Source organism: Microcebus murinus, chromosome 17, assembly GCF_040939455.1.
Source record: "Microcebus murinus isolate Inina chromosome 17, M.murinus_Inina_mat1.0, whole genome shotgun sequence".
NCBI lineage: Eukaryota > Metazoa > Chordata > Mammalia > Primates > Cheirogaleidae > Microcebus > Microcebus murinus.
In genome coordinates, this window is record NC_134120.1 from 54,794,448 (window position 1) to 54,822,087 (window position 27,640).

Below are 27,640 nucleotides of genomic sequence, written 5' to 3' on the forward strand. Positions count from 1 at the left end.
ATTTTTGGGGTAGGGTTTATGTTGCACAAATGCTTAGAAATCCTGCTAGGGCTTATTTTATGGGTAGGTCTTATTTTCAGGGAAACATAGTATATAATGACTGCTATTTGATCTGTTTTTATAGTGAACAAAAAGACCTATAATGCAAATTTATCAACTAATTTCTGACTTCGTACTATTATTCATTACAATGCATTATGTGGTTACTTATATTACTGTGGTAACTTGAAAGATCTTATAAATGATTATGTGGTGTCATTTTCCTGTCTCAACAAAAAATGATTTCCTAGGGCTCTAAACAACAGATTTGTAGGATTGGTGACAGAATGTGAAGGGCAAAGCCAGAGGGGGTTGAAAACATGTAAGCTGAACAAGTTCTTTAGCTAAAATCTGTGGCAGGAACAAGGTAAATTAGCAGAGCCAGGGAATAGCGAGGGAAGGGTGAAGTGATACGGAGTAGGTGCTGAGCTGTGCTCTAGCAACAGAGGTCAGCCAGGGCAGAGGTGAGCAGTTACCTGGGAAAGTATGTGTGAGGGTGAAAAAAGGCAGACAGGTTCTTCTACCTCTGCTCTCCCTCTTCATAAATTCCTCCATCAGGACCTGCTCTTGCTTTCTGCTATTTGTGGATGTGGTGGCCGTCTTGAAACCTGGTCTTGAAACCTTCTTTCAAAAAATTACTACTACTTATATAGCTTTAAAAAACCAAATGCAAATAGATTTTGACTTCATCCTTCCAAATTTTCATATTTCTCAAGGAATCCAGTTTCAGTTTTTATTTCCAAATATAGTGTATAAATGTGTGTATTTTTTCTATTCACTGTGACAGTGGATCTCAATCTAAATAAACTTCAAGTATAAAAAGAAATATAGTGCTCTAATTTATTAAAACATGTTTTTTAAAAATGTTCTCTGGGGCTGGTTTTTTTGGGGGGAAGTAATAGTTTTTTACTCTGATCTTTGGGCAGATGCTGAATCTGCCAAACCTTGCTTTATGTAGCTATAAAATAAAGCCAGTATCATTTGTCTCATGGCATTGTTATAAACATTAAGTGAGCTAATGTGTGTACATTGCTTAATAAATGGGAACTATTATCAGTGTTATTTTATATTTTTCATATTTATGATGAGTTTTTTTTTTTTTTTTTTTTTTTCGAGACAGAGTCTCACTTTGTTGCCCAGGCTAGAGTGAGTGCCGTGACGTCAGCCTAGCTCACAGCAACCTCAAACTCCTGGCTCAAGCAATCCTCCTGCCTCAGCCTCCCAAGTAGCTGGGACTACAGGCATTCGCCACCGTGCCCGGCTAATTTTTTGTATATATTAGTTGGCCAATTAATTTGTTTCTATTTATAGTAGAGACGGGGTCTCGCTCTTGCTCAGGCTGGTTTCGAACTCCTGACCTTGAGCAATCCGCCCGCCTCGGCCTCCCAGAGAGCTAGGATTACAGGCGTGAGCCACCGCCCCCGGCCTATGATGAGTTTTGATAGGTCTTTTCATATTTAACATTAGGAAGAAAAAAATCTTGCAGCAGTTGATATGTTTGAATTAAATAATACATGCTAGTTCTTGAGGGAAAAATAGTTACTTAACTAGGCTGTCGTGAGATAACAATTATAATTTTTTAAGTAAAAATGTATGAATGTTAATCATTAACTTAATTAACTTAAAGTTAATCATTAACTTTTCTTTTCAGGAGTGGCCGCTTCTCTTGTGAGCCAGCTGGAGGTCTTACCTCTTTGACTGAACCACCCAAAGGACCTGGCTTTGGTGTGCAAGCAGGCCTTTAACTAATATTCAACTGTAAATATGTCACTGGAGAAATAAAATATGAACTTCCTATCTACATCAACTTTTTATATTATTTGTTTATTCCGGTCTCAATGTACATCTTGGTGGTAACCTAGTCCCAACTTGTAGGTGTAAGTATTATGTCAAAATGACAGAGCACCATTTTAAAGTTTTCCACTATCCAAGGCTAACTACGAAGACGTTATTACACAATCTAGTTAACAGTTACTCCAGTGTCACTCGTTTTCTTTCTTTTTTTTTTTTTTTAAACTCTTCTTTTTCTGAATCTAAGCACAGAAACAACAGTGTCACTCATTTTCAACTGCCAGGTCACTTTTATCAATAATAGGTTGCTGTGAAGTAAAAATTCTGTCAAATTTCAAATATATTTTGCTTTCCTATCTTTGGCCACAGCCAAGTTTTAATCCCTTTAAATATTTTTATATTTACAGCATGTAATTGTTATTGTATTTCCAACTGGTGACACCTCAAGCACACTGTAGGTGTAAGAAGGATAAGGTAGTTGTAGAAGCATTATCATTCTTAAAAAAGAAAGGTACAAAACACTTTGACATTACCTTTGACTATTGCGACACTGCAAGCATACAAAAAATAATTGGAAGTATAATCATGAGTGGAAAAATCAGTAGATATGCAAAATATATTGTATAGAATAGATATTACCATTTAGAAGAAAGGATAAAACCTTTGTATTACCAGTTCAAGAAACTAGCTTTAATTTTTTAGTTTTTTGCAAATGAGAAAAAAAAATAGATATAATTCATGAATAATTCTAATCAAATTGTTTCAGGATTTCTTAGAGTCACTGTTTGGCCTTGCTTTTGAGACAGACTATTCACAAGTAATTATGCCTAAAAAGATAATGATTGTTATTTTTTTTTCTTTTTTTTTAATTTTTAAAACTTTAAAATCTTATACTCAAATTTTATTTTTCTTCTTTCTTGTTTTTTCTCTAACATTAACATATGTAGCTGATAAGATAATGGTTCTTTTTAAGGATGTCTTTAAGAATTAGGTTTTTTACTTGAGGGAAGGTAAACAATAACAGTTTTCCACGTGGCACAAGTTTACACAATGAAAATGTCTTCCTTCTATCCTAGAGCTCTCTTGACTTTCTCATAGACAATTTTTTCTTTGTATTTCACGCCATAAACACCCAAATTAAAATGTTACGCTATTCCACTTCTAGCCATAGGGTGCTCTCTTAATATTCATGTTGAACCCAATGTTTTATAGTTGGGAGAAATCGGGAACCTAGAAAAGGAAAATCTGATCTTCAATGCAGGTTTATGCTTTATAATAATTTGTTGGGACTTGGCCTTCCCGGAATAGTATGAATGTCACCTCATCTTCTGTGATCACATCTGAACACTCAGTTTATTAGTGACATAAAGGACAGTCTTACAGGAATGTGTAACTGCACTCATTAAGTCACAAACTGCTGCTGCAGTAGTTTTTAGAGGCCACAGTTAACAGTGAAGGAGCTGATGGTTTCCCGCAGAGTATGTAACTCCGTAGGTGCTTAAAGTTAAGACATGTACAAATTGTTGCGAATTAATCTGTATGTAAATCAAACGCACGCAGAAGGAAGTCAGAGCTCATACTGCTGCTATGCTGAGATGGTAAGTTTTCCTTATGCATTCTTCCCCAGTACCTGAGCAGTTCCGTCTTAAATGCTCAATACCACATGTGGAAAAATGCACTGAAATTGCACTCTAGCCATCGGAAGGTGTGACTGGGAGGGGTCTTACGATCCTGCGGATCCCAGGGCAGGTGCAAGCTACTGCGCTTTCGGGGGCGGGTGCTGGGGCCCCACCTGGCGTCCGGGACCACGGACTCCAGGCGCAGGTGCAGCCTGTTCCGGCTGCGCAGGCGCACTGCGACACAGACGCGCGCAGGCGCCCAGCCTTTCCCGACCACCGCGCGACCAGCCAGCAGCAAGCAGTCCGCTTAGCTGAGAGAAACTCCCGCCTCGGCCTCACGTTGTGTCAGCGTCGTTTCGCCCGTGGCCGGACTCAAGCTCCTTTACACATCCCTTGTAAAAACAACATGTGAATACCCTACGTGGGGCCTCTTCATCGCCGCCGCCATTTACAGAAGTCTCCAGTCACAGCTACTGCGGTGGTCGCCGCAAAAAGTGACTGCAGAGCCCGCTTGCTCGGCAGCGTCAGCGGCGCCTGCGCCGCGTCCTAGCTTTTGGTGCCCCCTTTCCTCGGGTGGGCGACAGCAGAGGAGAGGCGGTGACACCGGGTGGGGCGGGGAGACGGAGCAGCGCGAAGGGAGGAGTTCCGGTCCGCACCCCTCCGCCACCACCCACTTGGTACGTTCCGCCTCCCCCACCCTGCTGCTGCTGGAGATGCTTCTCCACAGAGCAGCGGGAGGGGCGGGCGCCGGGGGGCGGGGCGGTCACGCCGTCCGTCCCGTGCCCGCGGGAGTCACGTGTCCATGGGAGTCACGTGCCCGCAACGCAGCCAATAGCTGGGCGGCGCTGTTCTGGGAGCGAGGAGGCTGTGGTGAGAGACGGACGGAGACCGGAGATGTTTTCAAGCCCAGCCCCGTCGGCGTTAGTGGCGGTTGCAGCGGCGACGAAGACAACGACAGCGACGGCCACGCTGAAGCACTCGTTCAGGGGGTAAACCCTCCTGCGCTGGCCGTGCCTCGGGTTCGTGCGGGCGAGGGGGGCGTGGCGACAGGGAGGAGGAAGGAGGGGCGCGGTTTCGAGCCTGTGCCCGACGCCTGGGAGGAGACCCCCGGTCCTGCGTTGCTCCGGTTTCCCCTCCTAGAGCAAGGTAGGGGCCGCGCCCTGCCCACCCCGCCGGCTCCGGAAGCGCCGCCGGCCAGCCCGGTGCCGAGGCGCCGCCGGCCTGACAGTGACAGGCCGTTAGAGGCCACCGGCGCGGGTCCGCCTCGGCCCCGCCCGCCGCCGCCGCCTTTCGCGGCGTCCCGAGGACCGCGGCGCAGGTGGGAGCCGCCAGCTGGGCGGGGGCGCCGCGCGGGGCGGGGCGCGGGCCGGTGGAGGCTGGGCGCGGGCGCCCCTCGCCGCCGCTGCCGGAGCTGGGCTGCCGCCGCCTCCCGGAACATGGCGGGGCTGGCGGAGCGTGTGCGTGCGAGTGTGCGCGGCCGGAGAGGGCGCCGCCGGCGTGCCGGGCCGGACCCGGCGGGGGCGGGGGCGGGGGCGCGCCCGGCCGCCGCGCGCTCTCGCCGCCTGTGGCTGTGCGAGCGCAGACGGGGACCCAGCCGGGCCCGCTCAGGCCGGGAGTGCCGGAGGTACCCGGGGTCCGGGGAGAGGTGGGTGCCAGCGAGAAGGGGAAATTGCTGCGTTAGTAGTCTCAGGAGAAAGGAGAGCGGCCACGCCGCAGTTCGTGTGAGCTGCCTTTGCCGCATTGTGCGCTCAGTTCTTTCCACCGTTTTCTAGTGCCCATGCGAGTGATGTTCGGAGACCCTTGGAGCACGTCAGGTTCTTAGATCTCATTTTGAGGAGTGATGCGGTTGACGCATCCTTGAGGATCCCAAAGCGTTGAATAAACGGTTGTACAAAGAGGTTACTGAAGGCCAACAACTGACAGCTGTTTTAATGATAACAGTAAGAAACTTTTTAGGATAGGAAGTTAACAATATTGCACTACTTGAAATCGTAGGAAACATTTAAAGCAGTGTTGTCAGTGGGATTGTAATTTCCACTGGACATCTGTGGCTAAATTGAGAATTCGAGTGAAATGTTTAGCAGATCCAGTCATCTGTAATGCTTTGGATTATCTCTGATCCTAAAGTTGAAATGAACCTGCGTTCTCCATCAAGTCTTCCTGTTTCATTTTAAATTATGGGCCGGGCGTGGTGGCTCATGCCTGTAATCCTAACACTCTGAAGGCCGTGGCGGGAGGATCGCTTGAGCCCAGGAATTTGAGGCTACTGTGAGCTATAGGCTGATGCCTTGGCACTCTAGCCTGGGTGACAACAGCGAGACTCTCTCAAAAAAAAAAAAAAAAATTGCAAAGGAAGGCTAGCTAGTGAAATAGGTATTTTAAGATAAATTAACTGGTTATTTAAAACATATGCTCAAGTAAGGCCGTTCAAAATCCTGGGCACTGATCTGTTTCGGTTTTTTAAATCATTATGCAAAAGTTTTCCTGGAGATTAGCTCAGAACTGGCAAAAGATATACTCTGTTGGTGCCAAACGGCTTAAAAGCAAAACGAGATAGTGTCGACTGTACAAAATGATGTCAATATATTAACTAATCTTGAGAAAAATCTTTAATTTCAGTTAAAAGCAAAAACATTTAAAGATTATAAATATTTCTTTGGGAGATTATAGACAAGGGAAGAAAGATGTTACTGCTTAAGGATCTTTTGTAGTTAACGAAAGCACTGGTTACATTTCTAAAGCTCTACAGATAGCTTGACTTAGGTCAAGCTTAACTATTCAGGTTATGCGTTCTATTTGAGAGACAGGCAAGGTGTTAAAATGAAGGAAAACCAGAATTTAAGTGTATTCATGGAAGGAAAATTAGAGTAAAAAGTAGGGTACCTTTAATGTTCTTGATCTCTTATAGTTTTCATAGTAATTGTTAAGAATTAGTCGTTGTCAGAATAGTTTTATGAACTAAGAGCTGGGAAAGTGGAAATCTCTGGGCGTGTATTCCATGAAGAGTATTTGAGGAGGAGTAAAGAGAACAAAAATACTGAGATGAGGAAAGAACTTAGTAGCTGAAAATACATTGTGCAGTCCCTCGTATTGGTTCTTTAACATCCAAGAAAAAAAGCCTGAGTTTATTTGGAGACAAGTGTCCAACCAGTGGAATGAATTTGAAAGGAAGATGTTTTTATTTAAAGTAAGATGTCAATGTTACTTTTTTCCCTATAGAAGTAGTTGGAAAATGTGACTGTGTTCTTCTGAGGTAGATTGGCAAACCTGGTAGTCACTTGGGATATTTGGAAAACACTTAGTTGGAAAAGAGATTTTTATTCTAAAAAATATGAAGAATAATTGTAAAAATGTTATTTCAATTTCTTGGTATTAGCTGACCTGTAAATTTTCTGTAAACTGTTATGTTTTTAGAACATATTTTCAGTCCAAAAAGAATGGTTAGTGAGATTAGTAATTTCCATCATAGTCCATAAGAGGTTTAGACGGCTTTCTGTATATAAACTTAATCATACTGAGGTAACATCTGCCAGACAGGCATGAAGAATTTGGCAATTAAAACAGGTTGCTTAGGAGCTATTGACATTGCTTTCTGACATCAAATTTGTTGCTAACAGTAAGGGTGCAGTCTGGTAGATTTATCCTGAGACTGGAAGAGACCTCTAAATTTCTAATCCAGTTCCCTCATTTCACAGGTGAGAAAATAAAGGCCTGATAAGGTAAAATGATTTGCAGCTAGTTAAAACAGTCTTTGGGTTGACTTACAGGTTTCTGTCTGTGAAGATGCTAATTTGCCTCTTTCGAAGTAGCTTTATGGAGTTGTGGAAAGAACACTGAAATATAAGTGAGAAGGCCAGGTTTTAAATTCTTGACTTGTCACTTCCTATCAGTGGTTTTTGACATATAACATTAACTTTCAGAACCTTGCCATCTTAATCTACAAGAGTAATTTTCCTACATAATTTACAGTGTATTAGTTGGAACAAGTAAGAATACTATATAGAAAGCACACTGTAAACTTTTATGTAGATAAAAAAAATGGTGATATTATTTTTTAAAAAATACAATTTTTAAAGTATAGCAAGGTGTTTAGATCCCTAGGTTTTTGCTTAGCCCTAGCTTTATTGTTTTCAGCACCTGGTATTTTATAGATTATAGCTCCCTGTAGATACATTTTCTGATCCCCACTTAGTTCTAATCTTAGTAAAGCCTCTTATGAACATTTTAAATATTGCAGTTGTTAGAACTTGACTTCCCCTGGAGAATACCAAGTTTCTTCATCTAGCATTTGAAAACATTCTCATATACACTCATGCATGCATAATCTGCTTCTTTAAGAGACAATGGCTTTTTTGAAAGTAATAGTGAAAGTATCTTAGTAACAATGTTAATTTGTCTCTTGTTTCCAGATATGGCAATAGTGGGAGATAATTTCCTTCATAAACTCAGCTTTGAATAGTTCATGTTAAGGTCATGTGGTAGATCTGAAATATACAGAAATGTTAAAATAGAACTTTTGTTTGCTTTTGCTGTTAAGTTTTAGTAAAAGGTTAAGTTTTAGTTAAGTTTAGTTAAGTTAAGGTTAAGTTTTAGTAAAACCTTTAAAACCTTTTACTGTTTGAAATTGATAATACTATCATAAAAAACCAGTATGTCAATATTGTATTAGGTTATTAAGTATGAAATGTCTGATTTCCTTAAGTACTAACTTTGCCAGTTGGTATCTCTGACATTTCACTTTGACACTTCTAGTTTTATTTTTATTGTGAAGGCACATCCTCATTTTTTCAAAAGAACGGGTTTGGCTTGTGATTGTGTTTCACATTCTTTTGAGAGCAATACTTGTGAAACCATGGATAAGTAAAAAATTTTGTGTTATTTTTGAATGAGTTCCATCGTGGAACCAATGCAGCGCAGACAGCTTGAAATATCAAGAAATGTTTGGGAAGGATGTGGCTGATGAACTCACAGTATGTCAATGGTTTGAGAAGTTCTGTTCTGGTTTTAATCTTAAAATGAGCCACGTGGGTGACCTGAAACCAGCGGGGATAATGATAAGCTGAAAGCTGTAGTGGAAGTGAATTTTCAACCTGCGTGTGAATTAGCAGCAAGGTTTGATGTTACTATTCCAACAATATTGGACCATTTGAAACAAATCGGCAAGGTAAAGAAGCTGGATAGATGAGTTTCACATGAAATTAAACGAACATCAGAAGAGAAATCGTTTGGAAGCTTGCCTGTTTTTGCTGTCACAACATAAAGGCGAACCATTTCTATCCCATATTGTTGCATACGATGAAAAAGGGATTCTTTTTGACAATTGCAAGCTTGCGGCACAATGGTTGGGTAAAGATGAAGTGGCAAAACACAGTCCCAAACTGAATGGTCATCAAAAAAAGCTACTGGTGTCTGTTTGGTGGTCTGTAGCGGGTATTATCCGCTACAACCTTATGAAACCTGGTCAATTGATTACAGCACATGTCTACTGCAATCAAGTGGATAAACTGATGACGATGCTTGGGAGTAAGCAGCTGAGATTGGTCAGTAGAGACAGACCAATCCTCCTGCCAGACAACACTGGACCACATGTCACACAAACAACGCTGCTCAAACTATAGAGGCTGGTCTTGGAGACTCTCTGTCATCCACTGTATTCACCAGACCTTGCACCAACTGACCACCACTTCTTCCAGGCTTTGGACCACTTCTTGGAAGGAAAAATATTCAGTTCTCAACAAGCTGTGGTAAATGTCTTTTGTGATTTCATTGCCACTTGCTCTCGAGGCTTCTTCAGTGCTGGCATAAACAAGCTACTGTTAAGATGGCAAAATAGTGTCAATAGTTTAGGCTCATATTTTGATTAATTGTCTTTCTTGTTTGATACATAATAAACTATTGATTCGAAATCAGACATTTCATATTTAATTACCTAATAATATTACATAGATTATCAGAATATTTGTAGCTCTGAAAACAAATGTCATGATAATAGTAGATAATATTTGCTGAGCACTTAGAATATGCAAGACTCTGTTTTAAGTGAAATATTTCAGATAATTTTCATAACCCTGTGAAACAGATCGTGTTACTCTTCTGACAGATGGCAGAGGAAACTGAGGCTTTGAACAGTTATGTGATGTGTAGATATTCACACAGCTAAATAACAGATTTTAGTTTCCCCTTTCTTAACCACTGCTCTGTGTCTTTTCTCTAATTAAGAGTAAACAGCTCTGAAGAGTTTTAAGTCAGTGTTTCTTAAAATTTAGACTTCATGCAAAATGTTCATGGGCCAGCTATTTTACTCTCTACTGGGTGGTCAAAAAATGAAAAGAAAAATACCTTATGAGAATCATGGAACATAGGCCATGAAGCCTTTTTATGAGATGCTAATATACTTGTTGCTTTTTGTTGGTACTGTTTTTATATTACTTGTCAGAAGCAAATTATTCTCACCAGCTACAAAAGGACTGTAGTTGTTAATGTTATAAGAGGCTATCCTAACAAACTCTCCTTTGATATTAATGTCCTTGTTCTAAAGAGACATACATTAATCACAGAGACTGAAGAAAAAACTGGTTTTAGGACTTTTAGAAAAAAATAAATCCAGCATATTGCTGAGTTTGTCCAGATTAGAAAATAACATCTAAGACTAGGTTTTCTGATTGAGAACCTCTAAAAGTCTAAGAGATTTAATTCAAACTTAAGTCCTTAGGAAATTAAGTTTGAACATGGAAATGCTTCCAAATTGAGCCAAGTAAAGGAAGTTATGAAGCTGCAAGTTATAAGGGTAGAAGTCATGTATTTTTCTTTGCCTTGTAAAAATTCTAAAAATTTAAAAATTGTATTTTCTCTGGCCAATTCTTTAACATCTGTTTATTGCATTAAAATTGTTTCATAATATGTAATAGTTTACCTTTCTGGTTATCAGTTGTATTTAGGCCATAATTAAGGACAATATAAAATTAGTGATAAATACATTTTAACTACTTTGTTGCTTTTAACTATCTTTTTGCAACACATAAGATAGAGAAGATTAATAGTGGCTAGTATATAAAGATTATGCATAAGGAGGTTGGAGAATTGTTAACCTTTTTATTTATATAGTTTTTCTTATTGTAACAATACCAAAAAGTTATGAGAGAGCTCTATAGCTTCTGAGATTTCAGATTGTTCTTCCTCTTACATAGGAGTTTTGTTAGCATTCTGACTTCTAATAGAGAACAAAAACCATGTGTGGCTCTCTCTGGCCTTGAAATAGCTATATTGACCCAAGATAAAAGAAAAATAATACCTTAAAAATTAGAGTGCTTTGTAGTTCACCAAGTACTTTTTACATCTGATTCTCTTGAATTTCACAACTATGAGGCAAAACAAGGATTGTCAGGGAATCTGATGGTATTGAGCCATGGATTGCATCCAGGTTAAAATTATCTGAAGTAATCCTAGATTCCTTTGAAATTCACTCATGAAAGAGAAGCATTGGCAAACCTAAAGGAAGAAGAAAGACACGTACTTTTTATTTTCTCTTTCACCAAATCCATATTGTACACAACTGTATTTCTATTCTGTTTACCTCTTCTGAAACAAAGTAGGGTAGAAGTAAACATTAAAAATACTCTTCATACAACTTTATTAATATTAATTAGTGGTAGTGGTTAATGATGTTAAAGACAATTACATAAGAAAAATTAAAATTTTACAGAATATTTTGTCATAATTTTTGCAAGAATATTGTAACAGAGCCAAGCTTGCATTCCATTGTTCTATACAAAGTCTTATACAACCTCTGATTTAGAATTAATACTTTCTAAGAGAATTTAATTCTCGTTACTTAGAAGTGACTTGGTGATCAAGGAAAAGAACTTTTTTTTAGCTTCTGCACACTAGGTACTATTAGATACTTTAGATATATGATTTTAATATATGATGAGAATAAATATCTTACATATTTAGTTAAGAAAACACTTCAAAAATTGTCACCAGAATTATCTCCCACTCTAGATCTCATTATTCAAGAACTAACTTGAAATTTACGTGTTATATAAATGTAAGTCTATTATGTTGAGAAATTTTTTCTTGATTAAGATCAACCCAATAGTGGTTATTCAGCCTTCAGAAATTATCCTTGTCTTCCAGATTTGTAAAAACATCTCAAGAATGAAGAAGCAGGTGTTTGGGAAGATATAAGTGAAGGCAATAATAATATAGTCTGTGTCTTTTAAGGTTTCACACTCAGAGTACAAAATATAGACATATGAAATAGGATTGCTTTCTAGTTGATATAGAAAGGAACATGGTAAGGCGTGTGAATACATGGGTCATGTCTGTCTTATTCTCTATTCCATCACATTGTAAATGTTCAGCATGTATTAAATAAATGAGAATAACCTCAGTGCCAATGATAGGAGAATGGTCTGTCACAGAGGATGAACTGGGTCTAAAACAGAGGTAGGTAGCAGTTGAGGTTTTAAAGTTTTAGTTCCCAGTTCTAAGCACATAACTAAAGAAAACTTTCTCAACTTGTGTGCAGCTTAAAATATGTCAGGAGGAGATAATTAAAATAAGGATCCATAATTAGGAAGAAATTCTGTGAATATTTTGAAGTTGTACTGAAGTTTTTTTTGATGAATATATGTTCAGGGTAAAGGACCTGCAGGTTTTGGGCTCTGAAAATAGGTCTTTCCAAAATAAAAAAAGGCTAAGAATTACTGACTTGGAAATTTAAGTTCAGTATTTGTTATAGAGCTTTTACATTCTTGAAATAGCCCTAAATTTCTTTTTTAGGTGTTATTTTATAGCAGAAAAAGTTATTAATATTTTCCTTTATTTTGTATAAAGGAAATGTATAGGTAGATCAAGCTCTTTAACATTGGTACCATCAGTGAGATATGCTTTTTTTTTCCAATTCAAAAACATTTCTATGGTTATAAACCAGGAAATGTTTTATTTTAAAAATAAAACCAAATACACACTTTTAAAAATTAGCATTGGGGTTTTCAAAGTACCAACCTTTTCATGTTACTTTTTCACAGCTATTAGAAAACAGTGGATTTACTCTGTTCTGGTCCCTCATTACCATGTTTCTCCTTATTCGTACCAGTTTGCATTGGCAGGGAAACAGTATATAATTCTAAATTGCTCTCGCCAGAAGAGCCACCAATGACACATACTACTAAAACTAGTTTAGAATATGTTATCCTTTGAATGCCTTGGAATATACAGTTGTCCTGAAATCTCGTGTATGTGATAGGAGGTAGATTTACATTGGAGAGTGACCTGGAGACAGAAAAAGTGAGGTAGCAGATCAAAACTAGGCCCAAACAATTCAGCTCTGGTATGAAGTCATAGAAGTGACTCTAATTGTAGGCCATAATTGAGACAGTGTTATAACTTACACCACAGTATTGTTGGGTCAGGATAGAAATGGTGTGTTATGCAAGTTAAAAATAACATTACTTCCCTTGTCATTGCTCTCTTGTAGCGTACTGATTTCAGCTCCCCATAAATTCATGAAGAGTTGGGGTAGAGTTTTTAGGCTTCCACACTTATATTGTGGGAGCAGTGATTGTCGTAAACTTTTCTTGTTTTTTTATGACCTATCCCAATATCATTTATTTTATGTATCATTGTCGAAACACCCATTATCTAAGCATTAAATGTCTTTTCGTTTAAAGCTAAAGTATGTGTCTATCATTGTTAAAGCAGTAAAGGTGAATAGAGCCCTATTTTGTCTGTTAGTAATGCTTATTATGGCACCAAGCTTATTTACAATTGTTACGGTATCTTGCAAAAATTGGCTGCACTGTCTTTTGGAAAGGGAACAGGGGAGGCAAACTTAAAATACCAAAATTTTTATTTTGAAATATTTCGGATAATTAACAAGGTATAGAAAATAGCATAAAGAGCTTTTCTTCTTCTCTGGACCTATTTAAATCTTTTCTCTTCGAAGTTTATCTCCAGTGTGACCTACTCAATGAAGCCTGACCTTTTCCATCGAAACTACGTTGCACATTGTATAACAGTAAGAGCAGTCTGACTAGGAGAGCTGAAAATAAGATTGAATATATGAGGTAGAAATCTACCTTGAAATCTAGTGAAGTGAAAGTTAGACTTCAGCACTACGCTATATGCAGAATAGTATTGGTGAGTAGATGTGAGAGTAACCTAACTAATCGTTTTAGGAATATTAGTCTGGTAGCAGCTGTGTGGAGCAGTGGATCTGAAAGGAAGTGGTGAATTCTAACTCATTTTGATTGATTTTTCTCCCCTCCTAGTTACTACTCTGTTAGATTTTTAGTTGGCCCTCAGTTTACCATCTTGCAAGAAAAGAAAGAGGTAATGGCAGAATTCTTAATTATGGGTGTTTCTAGTTTTCAAGATTTGGGGGATTACTCCTAACCCATATTAGAATCTGTAAGCTTTTTCCACTGTTGAACAGTGAAATGAATATATTGGCTATTAGATTTTTACTTTCAGCATTGGTAATTTTTTCCGCCACCATTGCCAAAGATGCCAAGTAAAGCTGCCTAACCATTTTTTCTTGGCTGTTGCAGCCCTCTACTGGTTTATGGTAGTTGCAACAATTTAGAACCCTTTAGGGCCAGAAGGAGGTCAGTAAACTCAGCAACTTATTTTTAGAATCTTAAACCCTTAGAAGTCATTTATGCTACCCCTCTCGACTGCAGATGATACCCACCTTAACAGCTCTGGGAGAAAAAAAAATATATGTAAAAGATACATAGGGCAAATAGATAATTGTAAACACAATTGCTTATATTACTTTATTTACAAACTCTAAATGTATTATTAGAATGTATTCCTTTACAGTAAGATGTTTCACATTGTCAAAAAACTCTTTAAACTAATCTTTTTTATAAATACGATTTCAGGAAGTAATAATAATTTTATTTTTTAAAAATTAGAGGTATGCAGTTATTACTATTAGAAGATAAATACAACAGAGAAATGCTAATTGCTTCTTTAAAATATTTCCAAAGCAGTTTTATTCTGGTGTCTATATTTTTGTTTACTCCTCACCCCAAACAATCAGGTCATTATACTTTCAGTGGTCTCCTTGTCTCTTAGCTAATTCCTCTTAACTCCATCTTCCAGGGTTTTACCAAGGGCACCTTCCTAAACATAATACTCGAATTATGTCACTAACTTTTTATAAATCTTAAAATTGAGTCAGTCAGCTGAGACTCCAGTGGGTTTGCAGTCGTGGCTTGTTCTCGCCAAGGGGCTGAAAGAGGGGAGGACTAGCCATGTCGTCCTTGGTCAGAAGAGTGATCCAGCACTGCCAAAGCCCTGGGGGCCATTGGCACCTACAGTCAAGCTGTATTAGTCAACAGGACCATTTACATTTCAGGACAGATAGGCATGGACCCGTCAAGTGGACAGCTTGTGCCAGGAGGAGTAGAAGAAGAAGCTAATAAACAAGCTCTTAAAAACATGGGTGAAATTCTGAAAGCTGCAGGCTGTGACTTCACTAATGTGGTAAAAGCAACTGTTTTGCTGGCTGACATAGATGACTTCAATACTGTCGATGACATCTACAAACAGTATTTCAAGAATAATTTTCCTGCAAGAGCTGCTTACCAGGTTACTGCTTTGCCCAAAGGAGACAGAATTGAAATTGAAGCAGTAGCTGTCCAAGGACCTTTCAAAACACCATTACTATAATTACTGTTTAGTCTGGAATTTTTAACATCTTAATTTTTATAGTTGATATAATTCCTTAAAATTTTTATAATTGATAGAAGCATAAGCTTGACTAAAATATCTGAAGTTATCATGGAAATAGGATATAATAGGGGTAGTTGAACGTGAATGAAGATTAGATACTGCATCCAGTTGCTGGTGTGTAAATTACACTTAATGTATACCCATATGACTGAATGTAGGAAAGAGATACTCATTACATAGTTACTCAAATAAATAAAGGGAAATAACAGGAAAGATGAGTTATTGTTTCTGAGAAATAATCAAAAGCACACCTAATCAAACTAATGATGTGGAATATTTAGTTCTCATGTCAGATCTATGATTCTTTTAGTTGAGTAAAAGTATTTAAATATGAATGGTAGAGGTCTAGGGGAAGGAAGTGAACCAAAATTTTATAGAGCTAATATTTTTCTAATGGAAATAAAATAGACATGCATATTTTAAAAAAAAGCCTTAACATTTTGCCCATAAAGATCAAACTTCAATGACAAAGTGCTTCATGATGTGATTCCTTGCTACTTTCTTTATCCTCATTTTCATTCCCACTGTGCTTCAATTTTTTGCTATCCCTTCAATGTGACCTGCTTTGTTTTGTTTTTGTTTGTGGTGGGCATGTGAGCACACCTGTGCACACACCTATCCTACCCTCCCCAGCCCCATCCATATCTACCTACCTCACAGTCATCCTCAAGACTCTTAGTGCTACATCTTCTTGAAATTCCCCACCCCTGCCCCTATACACATGTACCCCAGTTGGGTGATCCCTTTCTGCTACTATTATCATACTTTTATAGCATTTATTATTCTACATGGTCATTAAACTGTCTTTTGCTCCTTAAAAACTAAATTCCCTTCAGGCTAGGATTGTGTTTTATTCACCCTAGTTCCGTTATGTGACATATAGGTGGTTAGTAAATATTAAATGATAGAATAAATTGCATGAGCAAACTGGAGTATGACAGCTAAAGGAAATATCCACAGTTACATCTTTTAACATCACAGACTTAATTCATTTTTGTTGAAGTTTTGAAGAGAATTCTTCAAACCCAATGCTTATTAGACATACTTCTTATGACATGTCTATATTGAGGAAGGAGGGGTAGATAAAGTATGATAGAATTTTAGTGCTGGACTGGACCTCATTTTGAAATGAGGAAACCAAAAGCCAAGGAGTTTACTAGAAATTTCAAGTTATAACTAAAACCTAAGTCATCTAGTGCTTTTTTCCTACTTTGCTAATTTCCTCCTGATATATTTTGCCTTCGATTCAGCATTAGTAGATATTAGTTGTTTATATTTCAAGTAGTTAGACTGCCTATAACTCTATATTATCCTATAGGTTTGCCTTGTGATATTTTGAACGTAATATACACATACAGTTAAAGCACATTGTCCATTTATAATGTATTTACTTTGTATAGTCTTTTGAATAATTTGCCATGCTCTGATTCCTGAAAGATAAGAATATAACATTTAGCAGCACCAAATAAAGGTGCATTCTATATTTACTGCATTGAACTTCTGTCTTGAATCTTTTGCTTTCTTTCCTGTTCTGGTGATGGGATTAGAAAACATGTAAGTACCTTTTACCCCTTTCCCTCTGCCTCTATCTGAAGCAGTCTTTTACCTGCCATCTCATGTATTCTTCCTTCTTGGGTTTTACCCAGAGCACTGCAGGTCTTCAGAACAAACCAAGTAGAAGTAGATCCTATTTTATTATTTTTAAAATGTTTATTCCATTATAAAAGTAGTACATATTCATGCTAACGTAAAAACATTATAGCACTTTATGAAATAGACCACAAAAATTCCTTAAGGACTTTTAAGGACATTGTTTTAAGGACAGTTTGTTATAAAGGATTATGGATGCTTGTACTTTTGTCTTCATCTTTTGCATGCTGTTGGTTAAATTTTGCCATTTTTTAAAAAAATGATATTCATTTCTTGGCCTGGAATTCAACTGGTAGATTCTTGTGGGAAAATGTTATGGAATAGCTGCCAGAAGCCAATTGTTATGAAAATTAACCATTACTTACTTCAGGAAAGTATGATAAAGGAAGCTTGTTCTTTTTTCATTGTGGCTTAAGTAGTTAAGCTCCAGTAGCCACTTGAGTGGCTTAAGTAGTTAATGGGGTGGAGGTGGGAAGTCCATTTAACTCCTCAGAAGTGAGCCATTTTGAAACCTTTCCGCTGTTTTTTCAAAGCCATTTTTAAAATGTGAAAGAATTAAGCTGGTCTCTTTAAATAGGAAATACTTAGTGTTTATGTCTAATGGTTCTTTTTTGCATGTGAGGAAAACAGCAGTAAGTATGTTTGTAATAATTTAAGCTATCCTTTTTTATTCATAGAAAAATATTTGGAGTGAAATTATTCTAAACCTCCTATTCTGGAATCAGAATTTTGGAAGGAGAAGAGGAGATCTTAGATGTCATCTTATCTAATTTTACTTTCAAGAAGAAGAAATCAAATATTGAGAACTGATAAAGGTCAACCAAAAAGTCAGTGGTAGATCTTAGAATAGAATCTTGGATGTCAAGCTTCCAGATCAAATCACAGAGAAAGTAATGGTCACTCTCCTGACTGAGTGACCCTTAAGTTAAGGACCATTGAAATGTATTACTGGTCCTTTAATCTAGTTGCCTTTTTTCTCAAATCAATTTTGGAAGAAGCGTTTTTGCCCCCAAAGCAGCTGCAGCTCATTGGAAGCGGGAACTAAAAGTTAGGAACTCCCTTTCCATACTCACGATTATCTCTTTACTTTCTTTAGGTATTATTAATAATAGAATATAAAATTGGTGGCAAGGTAGAGGGCAGCATTTAATATTTTATATGCACCAGACCCAATGCAAAGATATTATTTCAGTTCTCCTAGCCTTCCTTATGAGTTGAATTTTATCATTTCATAATATAGATGATGAAATTAAATAATATAGAGTTTGCTCTCAGCTGTATTTAACTTAAAGTACATTTTCTGGGGTCTTCTGAACAAAATGGCAGACTGGAAAAGCCCCCTTCTTTTCCAGATATATGGAAATGTAGATAAAAATAAAACTAAATTTAATAAAAGGGGGATCCATAGGTGTCTAAAATGAAAAAGAACTCAAAGTCATAACAGAAAACAGAAATTCAGGCCCTGTCCTGTAGGGAAAGTAAACAGATACGCCTAATTGTGTGAGGTTTCCTGTAGTGGTGGGATCCACAGGCTCAGGAATGGCAGGGAACTGAGACTGGGCTTCTTGAATAAAAGCCCAGACCAGGAAGACTCTGAATTACTCATAAATAGGGCCTTAAAAAAGGCCTGGATTTATGTTTCCTGATATATCTTTATATAGATATATCTATATAGATATATACATATCTATATAGATATAGATATCTTTTTATTTTCAGCCTTTTTCATGGCCATTTTTTTTTTAGGTCTCTTTTTAAAGAAGTATATTACTGAATTCTGTTTATCTACCCTCAGAGTCTTTCTTGATTACAGAGTTTCATTTACTGCGATAACACTTACATTGGAAATTATTTACATTCTACTTACTATACCCTTTAAAAATATTTTTCTGCCTTCCGTTACAGAGATTGAATGTTCTTTTGTCTTCAAAGCATACATTTATTTTATTGAGACCTATATTTCTATTCCTTTTCCACAGTGAGTTTCTTAATGTGTATCTTCGCTCTAAACCAGGTAGATCCTTTAAGTACTTACTCACTTTCCTCTGATTTCCTCCCCCTATCCCCCTTTCCCAGTAGCCATGTTCTGTAAAATTTAGTTCTGGATTGTTAGGCATATTCTTCTATCCATTTATCCTTTTGTATGAAATATACTTTATTAGATTATTTACTCTTACATAGTGTCCTTTCTATTCTTATTTGAGTGCCTACTCAAAAGCAATTTTCAAACAGGCTATTTATATGTAAATCTTCTAAGGCTTTTTTATGCCTGAAAATATCTTCAGTTAACCCTTCACTTTTATTTTTTTTTATTTTTTTTATTTTTGATGTGTCATTTGGACAGAACCCCCTTCACTTTTTAAAACTTTATTTTTTTGGAGATGAGGTGTAGCTCTGTCACCCAGGCTAGATTACAGTGGCCTGATCACAGTTCAGTGTAACCTCAAACTCCTGATCTGCCTCCCAAAGCACTGAGATTACAGGTGTGAGCCACCACACCTGGCAACCTCCCTTTTAAATGATAGCTTTGCTTGGTTAATGATTTTGGTTTGAAATACTGTCTCTTTAACATTTTGGAAAACAATTTGAAAACAATTACTACATTGTTTTCTTATCTCTGGTGTTGCTTTTGGGAAGTTCCGATGTCAATTTGATTTCTTATCCTATGTGTATGGCCTGTAGTTACTCCCTAGAAGATTGAAATTTTTGTCTCTTTCAGTTTGACTGTAATGTGTCTGGTTGTGTAGTTCATTTTTCACCTTGTTTGTCTCTTGGATTAATATTTATTCATTCAACAAATACTTACTTTGTGGAAAGCCAGCTGTGTGCCAGGATGTATTCTAGACACTTTAAGGTCTTTAATCTTTCCAGTCCTTTCTAATTTCTGGGAAAATTATTGGTCATTTTTTCAAATTTTGTTTTCTCAGTTATTTTCCTCTTTTTCTAGAATCCCATTATTAATATATAGATTTTGTCACTTCTAACTTCTCTGTATCTCTTTAATATTTTTCCTTTTTTTAAATCCTTTTCTGATGCCTTCTGGAACTATCCTCTACTTGATCATCTGGCTCACTAATTCATTGTTTGGTTCATCTATTATTTACCTAATCTGAAGAGTTCTTTATTTCAACCCTTATATGTTCATTCCGTGTATTTCTTCTTGGTTCTCCTTTATAATTGCTTAGACCTGCTGCATATTACCAATCTTGTATTTCTTTGAAGATTTTAAATGTTTTTAAAAGATTCTTCATGTGGCCAGGTGCAGTGGTTCACGCCTGTAATCCTAGCACTCTGGAGGCCGAGTTGGGAGGATCACTTGAGCTCAGGAGTTGGAGACCAGTCCAACTGCTCTTCCACCAGACCAGTGGAAGAGCAAGATCCCATCTCTACTAAAAATAGAAAAATCAACTGGGCATTGTGGTGCACGCCAGTAGTCCCAGCTACTCGGAAGGCTGACGCAAGAGGATATCAGGAGCCCATGAATTTGAGGTTGCCGTGAGCTAGGCTGACAATACGGCACTCTACTTCGGGGCAACAGAGTGAGACTGTCTCAAAAAAAAGGGAAAGAGGGGAAAAAAAAGAAATGAAGAAATTAAAACAAGTCTTCATGTGTCTGTTCCATTAATTCCACTTCATGTATTAATAATACAGATAGTTACTTTAGAGTTTTGATTTTATTCTCAGTTCAGTGGGAACCCATTAAAAAAAATTAGGTAGGGCAGTGATATTATTTGATTTTTAGTTTTAAAAGACCATTTGGAGACATGGCACCCCAACCTGTATTCACAGCTATTCAGGAGACTAAGGCAGAAGGATCGCTTTTGAGCCCAGAAGTTCAAGACCAGCCTAGGCAACATAGTGAGACCCCATCTCTTAAAAAAAACACTGGCTGCTTCCTAAAGAAGATATGTGTGTGTGTGTGTGTGTGTGTGTGTGTGTGTGTGTATGTGTGTGTAAGGAGAAGGGAGGCGGTAAAAATATAAGTAGGGAGATCATTTGAGAATTGTTTGCATTAGTCTATTCAAGAGGTGATGGTGACTTGCATTAGGGTGGTAGCAATTGAGGTAGGTGGATGTAAATTTGGGATATATTTTAGAGCTGGAATCAGCATTTTTGAATTCTTGGCTTTAAGTGATGGATTAATGGTGGTGTCATTTATTGAAGTGGAAAAGATGGATGTGTGGGTGTGGAGAAGAGGTTTGACAAGGAAAATCAAGAGTTCTCTGTAGTCTTTTTTTGGCGTGGTATGCCTACTAGACATCCATGTGAAGAAGTCAAGTAGGTATTTGGATATACAAATCCGGAGTTTTACATAAGGTCTATAACTAGAGACACAGAATTGTAAGTCAGTGGCGTGGTTTTTAGACCCTTGAGACCAGATTAGATTTTCTAACTCACACATTTATTTATTTATTTATTTATTTATATTTTAGCATATTTTGGGGCAACTCACACATTTAGGTAGTGTAAGTTAGAGAATGGAAAGGGGCCCAGAAGTAGTGCCAAGGCTCTCTTGACATTTACAAGTTCTGCAGAAAAGGAGAGGTTTAAAAATAAAATAAAAAAAGAAGCTTCTTTTTTATTTCTTAGTCTTTCTATCATTCACATAATTTTCAGCATAAAAATGTACCATAATTTGTTTAACCAGGCATAAATGGATATGTAGATTTTTCCCTCCAGTGTTTTGGACATAGTAATGACACTTTCTTGAATGTCTTTGAATATTATATTTATATATTTATGCAAGTACACTTGTAGGATAAATTCCTGGAGGTTGAATTACTAGGACAAAAGGCCGTACATTTATGTTTTGATGGTTCCTGCCAAATTTCTCGCCAGAGAAGATATTCCAGTTTTCATCCCTGTCAGCAGTGTATGAGAATGCTTGTTTTCCTGAACCCTTGCCAACGCAGCCTTAATCTTTGTCAGACTTTTAAGTGAGAAGTTGTGTCTTATTTTATAGTTTTAAAATTATGGATGAATCATTTTGAATACTTCTATATGTTTACATATTAGGTTGGTACAAAAATAGTTGTAGTTTTGGACCATGAATTTTAAATCATTACTAGGCTCGAACACATCTTTATTAATCAAAATAGGAAACTTATAATCAACACATTTTTGCCAATGAGAAATAAGTTTCTTTATTCCTGTAGTTAAAATTGGTACTTTAGGATTATGTGAACTCTGGGAAAGCATTTTCTGCATCCTGCTGGTTGTGGAAGTGTTTTCCCTGCAAAAGTTGTCGAGATGCTTGAAGAAGTGGTGGTTGGTGAGAGGTCAGGTGAGTATGGCCTATGAGGCAAAACTTCATAGCCCAATTTGTTCAACTTTTGAAGCATTGGTTGTACAATGTGTTGTTGAGTGTTGTCATAGAGAAGAATTGGTTGGGCCCTTTCTGTTGACCAATGCCGGTTGCAGGTGTTGCAATTTTCGGTGCATCTCATTGATTTGCTGAGCATACTTATTAGATGTAATGGTTTCATTGGGATTCAAAGAGCTGTAGTGGATCAGATGGACAGCAGACCACCAATTTTTGGTGCAAGTTTGGCTTTGGGTAGTGCTTTGGAGCTTCTTCTCGGTCCAACCACTGAGCTGGTTGTCGTACAAAATCCACTTTTTGTTGCACATCACAATCTAATCGAGAAATGGATCATTGTTGTATATAAGAAGACAAGTCAACACTTCAATACTATGATTTTTTTGATTTTCAGTCAGCTCATGAGGCACCCACTGAACGAACTTTTTCACTTTTCCAGTATGCTTCTAATGCCGAACATAAAATAGTCAACATTGAGTTCGGCAACTTCTCTTGTAGTTGTTAAGAGAATCAGCTTCGATGATTGCTCTCAATTGGTCGTTGTCACTGCACTCCTCATCATCAAGGCTTTCATCTCCTTTGCAAAACTTCTTGAACTACCATTGCACTGTACGTACGTTAGCAGTTCCTGGGCCAAATGCGTTGTTGATGTTGGAAGTTGTTTCTGCTCCTTTACAACCCATTTTGAACTTGAATAAGAAAATTGCTGGAATTTGTGTTTTTGTCTAACATCATTTCCATAGTCTAAAATAAATATAAACAGCAAGTAATAAGTCATTAGCAAAAAAAAAAGGTGTGAAATACGCATTAAAATGATGTATAACATAACCACATTTATTTAAGAATGTATTCTAATATCAAACAGAAAATTTCAACAGTGCTAAAACTGCAATTAGTTTTGCACCAACCTAGTATTATTCTTTGGACTGTATCTTTATGCCTTCTGTTTTTCGTAATAAGTTTTTTATTGATTTATTATAACTCTTTGATTATTTTTCATATATATTGCAATTGTTTTCACTTCTGATGTCTGTAATATTTGCATTATAGAAATTCTAGATTTAGAACTTTAAAAAAAATTGCTTCTAGCAAACATTTGTATCACATTTTGGAAAGACTTTCCCCATCTAAGGATTTTTTTTCCTAGTCCTTCCATGGTTTAATTTTTATGTTTATTTCTTTGACCCAGATACCAACGTTTTTTAACTTGTCAGAATTAATTGTTAAATTCATTTGGTGAGAACTGGCAGGATAATTTCGAAAAAGAAAAATGAGACGGGACTAAAATTAGTATTAGAAAGCTGTACAATAAAAACAGTGTAGTGATGTTACAAGAATGGAAAGTGAATAGTGGACCAGACTAGAAAGCCCATAAAGAGATTCAGTTATATAAAGGAGTAAGATTGTGATTAAAAAAATTGACACTACAGATAAATGGATGGGAAGAGTTAAACATTAGAAGAAGTTAAATAAGATCGAATATGTTTTCTGATCTTGGGGTACAGAAGCTTTAAATCTAAAAGCAAAGCAAGGATTTATAAAGAAAATTACAGGTATTAAAAATATATTTGCATTGTGCACCCATATTCATAGCAGCATTATTCACAATAGCCAAAAGGTACAAACAACCCAGTATCCATCATGGATGGAGTAGATCAACAAAATTTGGTATATACATAAAATGGAATATTATCTAGCTTTAAAAAGAAATTGTGACACTTGCTACAACATGTGTCAAAACTTGGAAGTCATGCTAAGTCAAATAACCCAGTCACAAAAAGACAAATATGTTATGAATCCACTTATATGTAGAGCTTGTAGCTGGTTGGCTTAAAAAAGTAGCCTTTAGCAAGTATTGATACCTCCATGCAGCTCTTAGGACACAGAAGTTGAAGTACAAGCAGTGTGTAATAGCCACCAAGATTGTTCTACAAAGAATACGAATAATTCTTTCTTAGCCACATGAAGATAACACCAACTATTTTCATTTATAAAGTGGCTATACCTACCAGTATGCATTTTTCCCCCAACCCCCAGCACTGTATGAGAATTCCAGTTTCTCCATATTCCACCAACACTTGATCTTCTTAGTCTTTTTTTTTTTTTTTTGAGACAGAGTCTCACTCTGTTGCCCAAGCCAGAGTGCCATGGTGTCAACCTAGCTCACAACAACCTCAAATTCCTGGGCTCCTTCTGCCTCAGCCTCCAGAGTAGCTGGGACTACAAGCATGTACCACCACGTCTGGCTAATTTTTTCTTTATATATTTTTAGTTGTCCAGCTAATTTTCTTTCTATTTTTAGTAGAGATATGGGGTCTCCCTCTTGCTCAGGCTTGTCTCGAACTCCTGAGCTCAAACAATCCACCCACCTCGGCCTCCCAGAGTGCTGGGATGTCTTCTTAGTCTTTAATTCTGGTGGATGTGTATAGTGGCACCTCATTTTTATTATTTTTTAACTTTTATTTTTTTGAGACAGAGTCTCACTTTGTTGCCTGGGCTGCAGTGCCATGGCGTCAGCCTAGCTCACAGCAACCTCAAACTCCTGGGCTCAACCAATCTTTCTGCCTCAGCCTCCTGAGTAGCTGAGACTGCAGGCATGTACCACTATGCCTGGCTAATTTTTTCCATGTATTTTTAGTTGACCAATTTATTTCTTTCTATTTTTAGTAGAGACAGGGTTTTGCTCTTACTCAGGCTGGTTTCGAACTCCTGACCCTGAGCTATCCTCCCACCTCGGCCTCTGAGTGCTAGGATTACAGGTGTGAGTCACCATGTCTGGCCTTTATTTTTTTATTGATACATAATATTTGTACGTATTTGTGGGGTACGTGTGATATTTTGTTACATGCGTAGGATGTATAATGATCAAATAGGGTATTCAGGGGCTCTATTGCCTCAAATATTTATCATTGCCATGTTCTGGGAGTATTTCAAGTCCTGTCTACTAACTATTTTGAAATACACAACACATTGTTGTTAACTATAGGCATCCTCTGCTATAGAACATTAGAGCTCATGTCTTCTAACTAACTGTATGTTTGCACCAATTAACCAATCTCTCTTCATTGCTCCTTCCTCCCTGACCCCCACCCCCATATCTATCATTCGACTCTGTCCCCACAAGATCAACTTATATTAGCTCTTACATATGAGTGACAAAGCATCTCACTGTTAGTTTTTCTGGTGACTAATGAGGATGAGCATCTTTTCTTGTGTTTATTTGCCTTTGATGGACTGTTAAAATCTTTTACTCATTTTAAAATTGGAATATCTTGATTCATAAGAGTTATTTATATATCTTGGATATAAGTCCTTATAAAGATACAATTTGCAAAAAAAAAAAAAAAAGATATAATTTGCAAGTATTTTCTCCCACTGTAGCTTTTCATTTTCTTAATAGTGTCATTTAAAGAGCAAAATGTTTGTGAAGTCTAATTTTTTTCCTTGTATAGTTTCTACTTTTCATAACCTATTTAAGAAAGCTTTGACTAACCCAAGGCCACTAAGATATTCTGTTTTCTGCTAGAAGTTGTATAATTTTAGCTCATATGTTTAGGTGATATATTTTAAGGTAATTTTCCTCTTTTTCTCTGTGGATGAGTTAGGGGGTCAAAGCTTTTTTCATTTTTGGGCATATGGATTAACAATTCCAACACCATTTGTTGAAAGGAATATATCCTTTCCCCAGTGAATTGCATAAACAGCTTTTTTGAAAATCAGTTGGTCATGTATGTGTAGATCCGTTTCTGGACTTTCTTTTCCAGTAATCTGTAAGTCTATCTTTACACTAGTGAATACTGTCTTGCTTACTGTATCTTATAATTTGGGGAGAATTGACATTTTAATAACATTGACTATTCTGATCCAGGAAGATGGCATATCTCTCCATATGTTTAGCTCTTTAATGTTTTTCAGTAGTGTTTTGTATAGTCTTACATATATTTTGTTATATTTATCCCTGAGGGCTATTGGTGCTATTATAAGTTGTTTTTTGAGACAGCAACTTGTTCTTTTGCCTGGGCTAGAGTGCAGTGGCATCATCATAGCTCACTACAACCTCAAACTCCTGGGCTGAAGCAATCCTCCTGCCTCAGCCTCTTCAATAGCTGAGACTATATGTGTGCAGCACCATGCCTGGCTAATTTTTCTAATTTTTTGTAGAAATGGAGGTCTTGCCATGTTGCCCAGGCTGGTCTCAAACTCCTGGCCTCAAGCAGTCCTCCTCCCACCTCAACTTCCCAGAGTGCTAGGATTACAGATGTGACCCCCTGCACCTGGTTGTATTTTTAATTTCAATTTCCAGTTGGTTATTGCTAGGATGTAGAAATAAAATTAATATTCATGTATTGATCATGTATTATATAGCCTTCCTAAACTCAAACTTACTAATTTTAATAGCTTCTTTGTAGATTCCTTTGCTTTGTCTACATAGATGATCATGTCATCTGAAAATAAGGCCTGTTTTCCTTCTTCCTTTCTAAGCTATATACTTTTTATTTTTTTCTTGCCTTATTCAACTAGGTAGGGCCACCAGTAAGTAGAGTGTTGAATAGATGTGGTAAGAGTAGATGGACATCCTAGCCTCATTGTCAATCTTAGAAAACAAAGCATTCAAGTTCCCTTCTGTTTCAGTTTGCTAAGAGTTATTATTAATGAGTATTAAATATTATGAAATGCTTTTTCTCTGTTTTTTTTTTTTTTTTTTTTTTTTTTTTTTTGAGACAGAGTCTCGCTTGTTGCCCAGGCTAGAGTGAGTGCCATGGCGTCAGCCTAGCTCACAGCAACCTCAAACTCCTGGCTCAAGCAATCCTGCTGCCTCAGCCTCCCAAGTAGCTGGGACTACAGGCATGTGCCACCATGCCCGGCTAATTTTATATATATATTAGTTGGCCAATTAATTTCTTTCTATTTATAGTAGAGACGGGGTCTCGCTCTTGCTTAGGCTGGTTTCGAACTCCTGACCTCGAGCAATCCGCCCGCCTCAGCCTCCCAGAGTGCTAGGATTACAGGCGTGAGCCACCGCGCCCGGCTGAAATGCTTTTTCTCTGTTTTTTGTTTGTTTTCTTTTAGGACACAATTAAAATTTGCTTTAAATGTTTCTTTGGGGAAGGGCCACCACGCTTCTACGCAGTGAAGAGAAACATTTTTACAGTCCAGGAGTCCTTTATCTTTTTACACCTCTTATGTCATGAATTCATAGAATCTAGGTTCCAGCATCTCAGGCTCCTTTCCATTGCTTCTCACAAAGTGTGCTATGCCTACTATGCCATAAATTCATAGGGAGTAGTTCCAGCAGATCAGGCTTCTTTCCATCGGTTCTCACAAAATGTGCTTCTAGGTGGAGCAGACTGGCGCTTCAGTTGAACCTAGGTACCTTTCTCTTTGGCTTCCTTCTTATTTTCTGATCATTTTCCTTCACACGTTTCAGGAAGCTGTCTTGGCTCTTAGAGTGCTTAATATGCTCAATACACATATT

At 37.5% G+C, this 27,640-nt stretch overlaps 2 protein-coding genes and 1 pseudogene across 7 annotated transcripts in view; all 3 read left to right on the plus strand.

Annotated features, from left to right (window-relative positions):
* The window catches only part of NDUFV2 (NADH:ubiquinone oxidoreductase core subunit V2), a 32,132-nt gene extending 30,292 nt beyond the window's left edge, over positions 1-1,840 (plus strand). Inside the window, exon 8 of the mRNA XM_020282247.2 lies at positions 1,691-1,840. Within this exon, the coding sequence (XP_020137836.2) occupies positions 1,691-1,784 (94 nt within the window). The 3' untranslated portion in view covers positions 1,785-1,840. The remainder of the gene's footprint in view (positions 1-1,690) is intronic.
* A 2,488-nt stretch (positions 1,841-4,328) lies between these two features.
* Positions 4,329-27,640, plus strand: part of ANKRD12 (ankyrin repeat domain 12) — a 110,621-nt gene continuing 87,309 nt past the window's right edge. For 3 of the 6 annotated variants that reach the window (XM_012745996.3, XM_012745999.3, XM_012746003.3), the window contains exon 1: positions 4,329-4,468. The gene's annotated coding sequence lies outside the window, so the exon portion shown is untranslated. The other 3 variants (XM_012745995.3, XM_075993681.1, XM_012745997.2) reach the window with 3 other exon arrangements.
* On the plus strand, positions 5,101-26,879 carry LOC105860910 (2-iminobutanoate/2-iminopropanoate deaminase pseudogene; annotated as a pseudogene).